Genomic DNA, 13584 nt, shown 5'->3' on the forward strand with positions numbered 1-13584 from the left:
AACCAAGCGTCCCATCTGGGTCGCCAAAAACTGTTACCGGACAATCCGAGGGCTCTCTTGGACAAACAAAGACACCGACCAGAGCAAGTTAGAGCAAAACAGCAGCCAGTAGGCTTGGTCTTTATTAAGGAAAAACTGTCGCGACAGGGCTCCCACCATCCACGAAGTGAAGCAAGATGGAAGCCCCGAACAATGGAAGACCCTAACTTTTATTAACCACTAATCCCCTTGACTACACCCACAGAATTACATCATATCTACATCATAATTTTATTAATGAACAGGAGGAGTCGAGGAGGAGTTTCCTAGGTAATCTGAGCAGCCGGTCACCTGGCAGTGACCTCCTCTGCCCCCTCCTCACAAGTCATTTACAGAAACAAAGGAAAGGGCGAAGTCTTCCTACCCCCTGAGGGGGATCCGGCCAGGGTCCTTTATTCGGAGTCGGGTGGAATACACTCCCATAAGCAGTTTATTGTGTTTCTGATGGCATACCGTCTGGGCCCTCCCGAGGGCCATCAAGGCTGCCCCGCCATCCGGAGAAGGGCAGCTTGGTACGTGACTGCACGGTTCAGGGATTATGGCCGGCCAACCCCAGTCCACCCCCCTTTGATAGTCCTTGTCATATGGAGCGTAATAAAAGTGGTCCGGTGAGAATCCATAGTACGGCTGATTTTTGGTGAATTTATAAAGAACACAGTCACTGAAGTTCAAAGCACTTTTCCTTTTCGGAAACAACTTGTAACATTTTGATTAGGTCAGTCACGGTTCAGTGAACTCGGAAACAATCGATTGAGAGCTGTCAAAAGGTGAGGGAGCAGACGCTTGCAGCCTGCAGTACCAGCGTAGCCGCCGCAAGGGGCGCTGTTCGGTAACGCTGATTGGTTAACGCGGTTGCTGGTTGACCTGGAGTTCAGTCGTCCGGTCTACCCATAATAAAGATAGGGCGGCACGGAGAGTCGAAGGGAAAATGACAGGTTAGCGCTTCCTTATCTACGGAAGGCTTTTAGGAGACAGCCCTCTAAAGGGTCATCCCTGGTTGAGTAAAGGGGGGGTGCGTGTAGGTGTGAGTGTGGTGCTTATGCGACACGAGTGTACAAGGGGGGGGGGTGATTTCCGGTGACACCTACATTCCAACTACCCAAGCTCACAACAGTGGCAGAGAGTTGCTCTCCTGCCTTTAGCAGTCCTCAGAGGCAGGACCTCCATTAAAACAGCATTTTTTTACATAACTGGCAAATAAACCATTTTGCCCCTGAAGAACAATAGCTTGGACTTGTTTATTTGTTAGGGCAAATAAATCACTGGGAGCTTCCTCCTCTGCGGTCCTCTATCTCTCCCTGTTGTTTTTTAGCCACCTCTATCATTTTGTTGTGCAGAGCAGGAGAGCAGGTCTGGGATTTTTTTCAGCGCGGGGGTAATGGTGTCATCTGCTGGAGTGCCATGCTGCCTCGCAGACCCTCCTGGCTCTGTGAATCAGGTCTTGATGAAGCTTTTAAGCTTTGCTATTGTTTATGACTGATTAGCATGAAAGGAGAATGAGGAAGACAATCAGATAGAGGCTGGACCCCTCTTTTCTTTGAAGGGGTTCCTACTTCATGCTTGCAGTTTTAATGATTAACACATGTTCGCTGGGTTGTTTGCACTTCTAATTAAAAGCTAAAGGTTACATTTCAGCTAGCTGAAGTTCTTTTGCTAAAGCTCAATGTGCTTTACAAGCTGCACTTTAGCAGTCAGAAGTCAATGTATCCTAGGTCTGTTGAGCTTCCTCCCCGGAAACAATGTGTAGGGTTGTGATCTTGGGATGTTATGGTGTTGCTGCTGTTTAGGGTGTGTGGGTGTTATACACATGATCGGAGCAGCTGGCTGCATTTTTGCATTCTCCATGGTTCTGTGGCTGCTGTGGGGGCCTCTCATTATGGCTCCTGCACTTCAGAATTTACCTCTGCTTCCCCAAAGCAGCTTCCCCCTGAAGGCCTCGTTATTCCCTGATGCTGCCTGAATTTTTTTGAGTTATGGGAAAAACACAAAGTGGTTTTGTTTGCATGTTCAAGTGGGGAAACGGTTGCTCCATTAGTGAAAAAGGGGACCCCTCTCTCCTTCCCTCTCTCTAGCACCCTTTCTGCCGCTCCAATAATTCTCTTTAAAGTTATTGGGAAGTGTATGCTTAATTATATTTGCATATGAAAAATAGGGTCTAATTAGTGTGATTGATTATTATTTTAACCTTAATGACATTTTGAGTATCTGTCCCTCCCTAATAGCAAAAGTATCCCTAATAAATCATGGTCTTTGTATGGCGATGGTCTATTGAGCTGCCTTATGAAATATATTTTATTAATATTCCAGAATGTATTGAATCTGAAACAAGTCAAACAACTGCTCATTTATTAAACCGTTTAAATGTCAGCTTTATACAGGCATAATATTACAGGAAATATGTTCCTGTGAAAGACATCTGCAGGCCAAGCCGACTCAAAATATTAGTTATTTCACTCAAATATATGAAGGAAATAAAAATTCAATTATGTAATTTATGGCACTAAATAAATTTATATCGGCTAACATAAATGTTTTGAATTAGCAGGCGTACTTTTCTTGCAAAGTTTCCTGCCTTCCCTGAGAAGCTCAGCAGCTGAGACCCATTTGCACATTCCCCCCCTCCCAAGACAAAGCAAGGAGCGAAAGGAAGGAAGCGGCCAGAGGGGGCTGCTTGCACCACCAGCATGCAAATACACCTTGCCAGAGAGGAACTTGGCCGGCAAAAGAGGATCCTCGGCCGTTGCCTTAAGACGGTTGCCTGCAGTTCATATGCAGGATTGGCATTTCAGCCCTAATTAGAAATTAGCATAGTCACATTGAGATGAATTGAATCAGACTAAAGATGATTAGCAAAGTAATGCAAGAAATCATTAAGTTAAGCCAGTGTGCCAAGTCCACTGCTGATCTATCACAAATTTGGGCTCCTAATGAGCTATTAATTAATGGGTTGGGTCAAAATCATGTCATTCAGCCCAGGGAAGATACACACCCCCTCACTCCCCCCCCCCATGAGTGCTGAAGACAAATTTATCAGGGGTGAGTAAACAGACTGCGAAACTAACAGAATGCCAAGGTGGCAGGTTGCATTGCAGCAGTGATGAAGAGGAGGATTTGTCCTGAAATGTTTGTGGGATTGTTGGGGAAACAGCATAGAATCATAGAATTGTAGAGCTGGAAGGGACCACAAGAGTCATCTAGTCACCTGCACTGCAGGAATCTCAGCTAAAGCATCCGTGACAGATGGCCGTCCAAACTCTGCTTAAAAACTTCCAAGGAAGGAGGACCATTGCAAGATTGGAACTGGGAGCTTCCTGGCTCACAGCTTGGCTTTTTAACCTCAACTTCCCCTACATGACTGGCCTTTTGCATCTGTAGAGATTCTCCCACCATTCTCTCCCCACCCTGCAACTCTTTTGCCTCCCACAACTTTTGTCCCCAAAATCACTTGTGGAAAGCTAGAAGTAAGGCAATTGCATGGTGAAAGAATCCTTAGCTGATTAATCCCATGAGCTGGACTAATCAAGCAATTAAATCAAATTTGTATGTATGGGCAGAAACCATAGTTCTGAAGTCGCCATCATAGTTTCTGTGCCTGTAGCTGATGTCTGCATCACAAGCGTTGAGCCAAGCTAGAAGTGAGCAGCACACTGATGGTAAGAGCTCTCCATCCATCCACCCCCCCTTTAAACCTTACCCAACACCCCCAAAGAGGAAAGGATGACAGAGAACCTTGGAACATCAAAGCCCTCCAGCACTGGACCACACATGTGCACTTGAGGGCATAAAGCTTGATGATTTAAAAAGAAACCAAATGTCAGGCTTACTGGAGGGACAGTGCTTTAAAATGTATAATAGCACATGGGTGTGTTACCCTCAAAAAATGTATTGTAGAGCTGGAAAAGGTTCAGAAAAGGGTAGCTGATATGCTCGAGGAACTAGAGCAGATCCCTTGTATGGCAAGGTTACAACATTTGGCCCTTTTAGTTTAGAAAAAGTAAATTGTGGGCATGGCAGAGGTGTAAAATGATGCACAGAGTGGAGAATGTGAGCAGAGAAAAACCTTTCTCCACTTACTTGTAAAGCTAGAACCCCAAGGAGTCATCCAATGGAGCAGAATCTTGGACAATTCAGGACAGGCAAGAAGAAGGACTTCTTCACACACGGCATCAATGAACCGTGGAATCCACTCCCACCAGAGGTCAGGGTGACTAGCAACTTGTACTGTGCAGGGAGCTGTCGGCAGCAGACTCCAAGTCTTCAGCCCCCTCTGGCCTCATCATGGCCAAGTATAGTCACAGTCCAGCTGGAAATCGGCCGGTGTGGTTATGGGATGGGGGTGGGCATGTTGGCCTCGCCCTTATCAGAGGGGACCAGCAGCTATATCATTGGGAAGCTCGACAGCCCACAAAGGCTAGCAGATGGAAGCGTTTGCCACCTGGGAAGAAAGCAAAGTTCCTAAGGTTGGTCCCCAGCAGCAGCTCCAGGTAGAACAAGGAGAGACTCTTCCCTGAAACCCTGGAGAGCCATTGTTGCCGGCCAGTGTCGGCAACACTAAGCTAAATGGACCTGTTTTCTGACTGGGCTGCCCACACTCTGCAAGCTGGCAGGTGGAAGATCAGGTGCCTCCAAGGTCTGAAGAAGCACCTCAACTCAGGAGTGGCTGGAGGGGCCCAGACTCAAGATGGGTGGCAAGAGAACTCCCCAGCAGCCTTTGTGAAATCTCTTGCTGCTGGCTTAAAAGGCACCAACTGCCGTTGATCAGTATGGGTCATAAGGAGGAGATCTTAGTGGAGGAGAAGGATAGGCATAGAGGTGGGGCTATGAAAGGGGAGGAGAGGTAGGATTTGGATTGTTTTTTGTTTTGTTTATATCAGTGGACACAAAGGGCCTTCCCAATGAGAATCCTAAGAAGAGTTCCACAGCTGAGTTTGTGGAATTTCAGTGATAAAGAGGAACATATTGCCGAAAACATTGTTTTGGTTTCAATCAGTCCTGGTGGTAAGCAGTGTGAGCTGCTTCAAAGAATGGCAAAAAGACATATCAAGAGTTATCTGGAGAGAGGGAAAACCAAGAATTAAACACAAATTATTAATAGATGTTAAAGACAGAGGAGGTTTCTCTTTACTGGATTTAAGATTATATTATGAAGCATCTTGAATTTGCTGGATCCGGGGTTGGATGAATTTAACAAATGCTGATTTCTTAGGTCATGATAATAGATTTGGTTGTCATGCGTATCTATCTAAGGCCTCAAAAGTTTTTATAATCATATAATAATAAACTTGATTCTTTAAGTCTGGGAGAAATACAAAGATCTATTAGAACAGAAAACACCATGGTGGCTTTCCCCATTAGAAGTAATATCTATGAAAAAAGTGAATATGAGGACAACCAATTAAAATTAAAAGATTTTGAAGACGTTAGAGAAAAAGTAACAGATGGTTACAATATTTTAAATTAAATGAAACACTTTAAAATGATAAAAAGAAAGAATTTAGTTATGAAGTGTCAAGACTTCAAAGAGAAATAGTAGAAGATAGTACAAAAGTGCTGTCAAAAATCTACAATCTGCTCTTGGGAGTTGGACACCAAAGAGGAACAGGTCAAATGTGTTATGATAAAATGGGCGAAAGATGTGGGACATAATATATTAATGGCGGATTGGGAAAGGCTTTGGAAGACAGATATGAAATTTACTGCATGTACTCTGCTGAAAGAGAATTATATGAAAATTATGTATCAGTGGTGTCTAACCCCGGTTAAATTAGCAAAAAGATCTAATAAGTGTTGTTAATGTAAAGAAACAGAGGGTACGTTATATATGTGGTGGGAATGTAGGAAGGTTAAAAACTTTTGGGAAATGATTTATAATGAAATGAAATAAATGTTTAGAGTAACCTTTGTTAAAAAAAAAAAACAGAAGTCTTTTTATTAGGTATTGTAGGAGCAGAGATTCCAAAAGACCAGAAAATAAAGTTTCTGTACGCTACGACGGCTGCCCGGATACTGTTAGCCCAAAGATGGAAAGAGGAAGCAGTCCCAACCAAAGAAGATTGGCAAACCAAGTTACTGGACTAGAAACTAACTGGAAAGCTCAGAAATCAAAATGACAATAAATTTTAAAAAGAATGGGAAATGTTTATTATGCTTTTGCAAAAGTATTGTAAACAGGTTAATACATTGGCAGGATTTTAAAAACACTTGTAATTTTAGAAATAGTACAGAAAATCTGAGGTAAATAATAATAATTTGGAGTGGAAATGCTATGCAGTGGGTGGGGGGAGAGGGGAGTCACGGGATTCGGAGAATCCCATTTTATCAATTTGATATTGTTTTGTATATATTTTGGTTGTTATTGTATTTGTTATTGTGTGTTTTTTGTTTTTGTTATTTTTCTTGAAAATTTAATAAAAATATTATAATAAAAAAAGTCCCGCAGCTGGAGACAATGGGAGATCCTATTTCCTGCTGTGTCCCCTCCCAAGCAGGTATGGTGTGTAGTATGCCCATGCTGTTCTTCACAGGTGGACTGCCTCTGAACACATTCAGGCCTCACGCTCAGGACCCTCCCTTCTCTTGTACCAGCACCCCATTCCGATCCATCCATGCTTGTGGCAGCAATAAGTTTGAGGTCAATGTATTGAGACAGTCATTAATATGGTGATTTTATTAGCAGTTTCAGCCAACACTAATTTCCTGATGGAGTTCCCTCAGCCATTCCCCAGGGATCATCTCCAACTCCCACCCCAATCTCTCTTGTAAGGAAATGTCTCCTGATTACTGCAGTGGAATCCGACCTTAAAGCAGTGAAGTTCATGCACAAACCAAGCAATTTCACTGTGCAAAATTTCTCTCCCACGCACCCCTTTCCTACCCCCCATGCCACCCCAAAGAGTGAAACTCTTATCAGCACAATGCTTCTACCACTCCTTTGCGAATATTTGACAGTTGTCTGAGTTGAGGGAGCAGCCCTATAATTGCTTCAGAGCCACTGCTGGCTGGCATCTCTCTGGCTTATATGTGAAACTTTCCTTGGCCTGGTGATGGAATAGGGGTGGGAAGGGAGGGAGAAGTGCTCCCTAGGGAAGATGCCACACCACTGGCATGAAAGGGAGACTGCAGCCTCCTGAGAGTTGTGGTGTTCATGGGTTTGGGGGAGGTGGGAGTAGGCAATGCCTTCTGAGAGTCTTCCAGATGCCTTGGGTTACAACATTAGATGGGTAGAGATCCTTGGCTTTTTCTCTCTGCCTGTGACAGCCAGATATTCAGAAGAGTTTAAACAAATGCACTTGACAACACACCATCGGAGGAAATCCTTGCTGTGGCCTGGCAATTATTCCACTGTGCCAGTGCATGGCAAGGGGAGCACAGGATGAAGTAACCCTCGGCTTGGCAGACCCACCCAGGGGCCAGGCAAGTGGCAGACGCTGCATGGGGCTTGCTCAGTGCTGCACTCGGCGAATGGATTGCACCTGGGAGGTCTGAGCATGAGATCCCAGTTCCCGGACATGCTTGTATTCGCCCCCATGGCAATCGCTCTCCACGACGTACTGGAAGCCCCGGTACCCAGGGAACTGGAAGCATACCCATCTGAGGAGACAGAAAGGAGGGGGCAGAAATCAGCTGAGATGTGGGGAGATCAAGCCAGCACAGAGCAGGGCTGCCAGGGGCTCAGGACTCCCTCAAAGTGCTCAGAGGGCAGGGGGTGTTTGGAGGCTGCGAGAAAACTCTGATTTTACAAGGCCACACACCATCCTCATCCGCATAGAATTCCCTGCTGCTGTTTATTCTTAGGGAGCAGAGGCCCCTAAGAATGGCAAGGCCTCCGCTCTGCTGGGTTCAGGGAGCTACCTTCTTCAAACCAGAGGGCCCACAGAAACACCAGAAGGTAATGTCACAGGCCAGGCCATCAGGCCTTGTTGTGCAAAGTTGTATTGGCTCCATCCTATTGCTATCAATCAATCCCTTGCAGAAAGGAGGAGGAAGCCCTTTCTCTACCAAAGACAAGTCCAGGGACACGAAAACGTTGCAATATGCTAGCTCAGCTCTCCTTTGAAACTCGCCCTGAGAAATGTGACCCTCAGTTCCAGCCCTGAGAAACAAATGGAAGAGGAGTACTTGGCAGGGCCCCCAAAAAGTACTTACGCTCCAGAACTCGCACGGAGGGACCCCACCTCATTGCTGCCCCAGCCCATCGCCTTGAGAGATGGGTAGTCATCACTCAGCTCCCCTTTGCGTCCCATAAAATTTTCCTGCTCAAATATGGTCATCTTGCTCTCCCGGTGATTCTGCGCAGGGCAAAAACATCATCTTAGGCACTGGCCTGGACTCCTCATTATTAATAAATGCAAATAACAACAATATCAATAATAATACCAGCCACCATGTCTGTCCTGCAGCTCTTGGACCTCTACAGCCAAGGAGCCAAATCTGTTAAGGCGCAGGTGAGCAACCTACAGTCCTTCAGATGCTGGATGTGAACAATTCCCGCCAGGCCAGTGTGGCCCTTAGTCAGGAGTGACGAAAGCCCGGCAGCCCACGGACACCCCAAGGGCTGCGTTCCTGTGTCAAGGAGATGCTGGCTGCTTCCTCCTACTGACGCTTCTCCTGGAGGGATGAGAGGCTTGGCTGAGCTACCTCCTGCCTCTCCAGATGTCAGTAGTGCAGGGCTTGGTTTCTAAATGCCACCAGACAAACCTGGTCGGTTTTGACTTTCCCTGTGACCTCTAAGGCAGTGTGGCTGACAGCTGGGTTCCAGTGGGCTTGCTGGCACAAAGCTATGAAGTTCTTTGGCAGTAGACCCAGGGCAGACCACAGGAGGGACTTCTCAGTGATTTACTTCAACCATTAGCTCCTGTCTGAGACTTGGTGATGCCTGCTGGTCCAGAAGGCTTTCAAAGGGAATGAGGGAAATTAATGGAGAAGCAACATTCTTAACCCCCAGGTTTAGAAGCAGTCTATCTCTGAGTAACAGCTGCTGGGACTAAACAAGATGAGGAGGATGCTACCTTCAGGGCTGCTGGGTAGGCTCCTTGGCTCAGCCACTGCGGGATGTAGGATGCTCAGCTAGATGGACCCACCTGAGTCTGATTCCACCTGGCTCATCTTAAGTTTGTTAGCGAAATAAAAAAGCTGAGCTTAGCAAGTCAGAGGGGAGGACTTGGACTTCAGGTTCCAAGAAAGGAGATTCTGACTAAACACCAGGAATAACTGTTTGACTGTAAGAGCTGATTGACAGTGGAACAGTCTCCCTGGGAAGGTGGTGGACTCTCCTTTCTTTGCGGTTTCTAAGCAAAGGATGTATGGCCACCTGTCATGGAGGCTTTAGCTGAGATTCCTGCATTCCAGGGGGTTGGACTAGATGGCCCTTGGGGCCCCTTCCAACTCTACATTTCTATGATTCCTCAGCAGAGCAACCCTACTCTCACCAAGGAACATAATTTGGAGTCTAAACCTTGGTCCGCCTGCTCAGTATTGCGTGCGCAGGCAGGCAGAGGCTCTGCAGGTTTCAGGCAGGGTCTTTCGCTGGCCCTCCCTAGAGATGCTGCCAGGGACTCAGCCTGGGACCGTCTGCATGCAAGGCTGGCACCCTGCCACCCTCAGGCAGCCTGGGCTACAACTCCCTCCAGGCAGCCTCCTGCTGGCCCACCCCAGTTGCTCACCGCACAGGAGATGGTCCGGAAGGAGCTCAGCCGGTGGGCATGGTAGGCGTTGCTTCCGCTCCAGGCTTCCCAGCAGGGGTAGTCGCCTTGCTCCAGCACAAACTGCTGCCCCTGGAAACCGGGGTGCTCAAAGCCGACCCACCTGTGGTGAGAAAGGAGGTGGGCCTCTGTAGCCAGGAAGGTGCAGGCTTAGCTTGGGGGATGAGGGGGGAAGGAACATTCTGCAAACAAAGCTCGGCCCCAGCAGGCTAGAAAAGCATCATCCAGCTGTGCCCTGCATGGTGCCGGAATGTTTGTGTGCAGACATTGGCGTGAATGCACAAGACAGGCCAGGCGCACTCTCTCCCCGCTGCACACAGCATAGTCCTGTGCACATTCACTCTCCAAGGCAGCTGGAGCTATTTTATTGATTCACTACATTTATATCCCTCCTTCTTTCCTCCAAAGCGCTCCCCATACCATCCTCACAACAACCCTGTGAGGTAGGCTAGGCTGAGAGACCGTGATGGACCCATGGTCACCCAGTGGAGCCTTGTGGCTGAGCAAAGACTTGAACCCTGGTCTCCCAACGTCCCAGCTCAGCACTAACCACTGCACAACACTTCCCATCTGAACAGGTCTAGGGTTTTACCTGCTAGGAACTCTGAGGAAAGGAGTAAGGCTCTGAAGCTCAGCAAGGGCCACTCACGACGTGTGAGCGAGGCATTCGCCACCAGAGCGAAGGGGAGGACGAGGCAGGGGCAGTGGGGTGAAGGGGTCCCAGGAAAAGCAAGAAAGTGGGCAAGAGTTCTGGGAAGCAGTAGGGAGCCAACTCACGTGCCGCTCTCAACGCGGGCTGAGCAGACATTGTCGAAGCCACACAATGTGATGTCGTAGCACTCAGAGGTGAACTCATGCTTCCGGCCCTGGAAGGCGGGCTCGTCCCAGGCCACAATCTGAGAAGAGACGAGGGTGGGGGCTCAGGGTCCTGGGGAGGGGGGAGCAGGGAGGAAAGCCCACCAGAGAACCTGCTGTCGCTGCTCAGAGATCTGCCCTCAGACTGGCAGGATTGAAGGGGCACTGGTGGGTGAGGGTCTCTCATTCCTCACTGGTGGGTTGAAGGCTTGGTCGAGAGCAGGGTCAGGAGCAGCCAGAAGTGACCCTGACCCCCTTTTCCAGAGTGCAGGGATGAGTGGAAGAAGCCACACACTCAATGCCCGCCACAGTCGTATATGAAGGCATGCGTCCGCATTCAACCCCACAAGCAGCACCTCTGGGGAGAAGCACCTGCCTGCGTGAGCAAACACGAGGAAGCACATGAATGCAAATGACCTCATCTTATCCCCAGAAGAGCCAGTGAAGTAGGAGGGAGGGGAAGGGAGATTTTGAGGGGATTTGAACACAGGCCTGAGCCAAGTGCTCCCAAATCACTACACCATATGATCCCTCCTTAGTGCAGAAACATCTGAGCTCAAGTCCTTCCCTGTCCTGGACTCCTTGTTTAGCCTTGAAGAATTCACTCACTCTAAGCCTCAGCTCTCTATCTGCAAAATGGGACGGCTGCAAGCCTAACTGACAGGGTACTTGGGGGGAGAGCACAATGAATGCAGTGAAGCACCTGGCAGATCGGAAGTGTAAGATAAATAACATGATTTGCTTCTGTTAATTGGTTTCAAGCAACCTGCCCCAAATTTCTGTTCTCTGCCTTCACAGTTTCTTGATACCGTCCCCCCCCCCCCTGCAAAAAAGTTTGTTCCCTGGGACTACTCTACAACCCTGCTATACACATGGCTCATTGCTCCATACCTTCCAAAGTCCAGAGACTTTTCCGCTGTGATGACTCATGGTAGACTCTGCTTCCCTGTAGGGGAGAAAAGCGCAGGGCCAAAGGTGTTACAGGACGTCTTGGGGAGCTAATGTTAATGCTGGAAACCTCTTTTCCAGGCCACACCACTCATCCTTCCAATACGGAAAAGCTGGGATAAAGGAGAAACATGTGGAAAGGGCAAGAGTAGCGATTACTCAAGGGACCTGCCTTCAGCCAGGACTAGGGCAGGGAAGACACTCAATTCAGGACGCATTTAAACCACATTTTATCACATTTACACTTTCCTTAACAAGATGAGAACCAAACGCAGACCTACCCTTTGAAATTGCACATATATGAATTTTTGCAATGAAGTTTTCCAACTAACCAAAGTTTTCAAACATTCAAATATTAGGGTGAAATGTGCATTAAAAATGGGTATATTTGTGAAAATAGCATACACAGTTGTATTCTATTAGAGCAAACTGCTTGCAAAATGTGTACGTTGGTCAAAATTGTTCACATAAATATCTTTAGCAGAAGAAATTTGCACTAAAATGCTTAAGAATACACATGAAGATTTAAAAAAGGACAACCTTCAAATTGTTATAGAAATGTGAATAACCAAATTTAAGGTTGGGGGAAAATGAGGAACTAAGAGAACCGACATTGACAGATTCTTTTACCACTAGACAGCACTTGCGGATGAGTTTGCCACAGAGCATGTGCAGAGTATGGTTCCCCTTTCTTGCCACTAAGACACCTATCAGGGCACGTTGCCCTTGGAAAATGACATCCAATCCTTCCTCGAGTCAATAGTTCACACCCATTGCCTGGGGTTGCTAGTTCCAGGATTGTACCCAAGTCTGCCTGAACCTGTTCTAGGGTTGAAGCGAACGGAGCCATGCCTGCCTGTCCCCCATGGGACTTCCAACAGCACTTACCTGGTGAGCTCCAGCCAGACTCTCCCCATCAGCTCTTCTCCAGAGGGATTTTTATATCCGCTGTGCATCCCCAAATGCCCTGACTCAGCACAGGCCAGAACAAAAGTCTGTCTCCCAGAGGATCAAGCTGGCCTCATCCAGAGCCCGACCCCTCACAGTCACTCTCCCTCTCTTCCTCTCAGCGCAGGAACTGGAGACAGGAAAAAAGTCACTGGGCACGTGGTGGGGTTCAGAGCAGCCCCTGTGTGCAGAACTACTATTTCCCTGATGCTAAGCTTGGCCCATAAACAAGGGGATGAGGAGTGCCTCAGAGCATAAGCAGAATGCCTACGAAATGGTGTGCGAGGTGGAGGAAGAGGATAGAGAGAAAGCCACCTATATCATGCTAGAAGCCAGCAGGGCGGTCTGGTGAAGCTGAATGTTGGAAGGTGTAAGACAGAGTAGCGCCTGGTTAAACTTTGGGTCTCCTTCCCACAGGAAGTAGCAACGGCCACCAGCTCTTATGAAGGAGGCAAGACAAATTCATGGAGGAAATGGCTATCAATGGCTACCAGCCACGATGGCTTGTCCTGCCTCCACTGTTGGCAGCAGGGCACCTTTTCCAATGCCAGTTGCCATCAGCCCCCGCCTTGTGGGTGTCTGACTGACCGTAGGCAGGAGCGGATTGTGGACTAGATGGGCCTTTGGCCTGATCCAGCAGGACTCTTCCTATGTTCTTCTGTGGATGCCTCCCTCATGGCACTGACAAGCCACAGCAACCCTGTGGAGTGGGACAAAGGGGAGACTGGGATGGGGATCTGCTCAGAACCACCCAGGGTACCAATGAATGTTTGAACCTGGGTCTCCCTCACTGCGTGGCTCTCTTGGCTGGTCCAGGAGGCCTGGAGATTGGGTAGGTGGTCTTGGGGCTGCGTGCCCTGCTTGGGATGCTATTTATAGCCTGGCATACAGACTGAGTTGCAAAATATTCCTCAGCCCAGGAAGGCCTTTTCACAAGCTCCACAATGGAAGCTGCTTCATCAGCAACTGCTCTGCTTGGGAGGGAGGACCAGTCTGGTGGCGGCGGCGGCGGGGGTGGTGGCGGGTATTGTGGAGCAGAGGGCAGGGCTGGGGTGGATATCTGGTGGTTTTCCAGCTGAGTGCCCTCATTGCA

The 13584-nt window shown here is 48.0% G+C and overlaps 1 protein-coding gene across 1 annotated transcript; it reads right to left on the reverse strand.

Moving 5' to 3' along the window:
* Window positions 1-6679: 6679 nt before the first annotated feature.
* CRYBA4 (crystallin beta A4) lies at window positions 6680-13456 on the reverse strand. The gene is made up of 6 exons (XM_028711022.2): window positions 12432-13456; window positions 11487-11541; window positions 10518-10636; window positions 9702-9843; window positions 8185-8327; window positions 6680-7629 (listed from the first exon to the last, which is right to left on the reverse strand). The coding sequence occupies exons 1-6, from the start codon at window positions 12497-12499 to the stop codon at window positions 7482-7484; spliced, it is 675 nt and encodes a 224-aa protein (XP_028566855.2). The 5' UTR covers window positions 12500-13456; the 3' UTR covers window positions 6680-7481.
* Window positions 13457-13584: the final 128 nt, after the last annotated feature.

This window comes from Podarcis muralis, chromosome 16 (genome assembly GCF_964188315.1).
Source record: "Podarcis muralis chromosome 16, rPodMur119.hap1.1, whole genome shotgun sequence".
Taxonomy (NCBI): Eukaryota; Metazoa; Chordata; class Lepidosauria; order Squamata; family Lacertidae; genus Podarcis; species Podarcis muralis.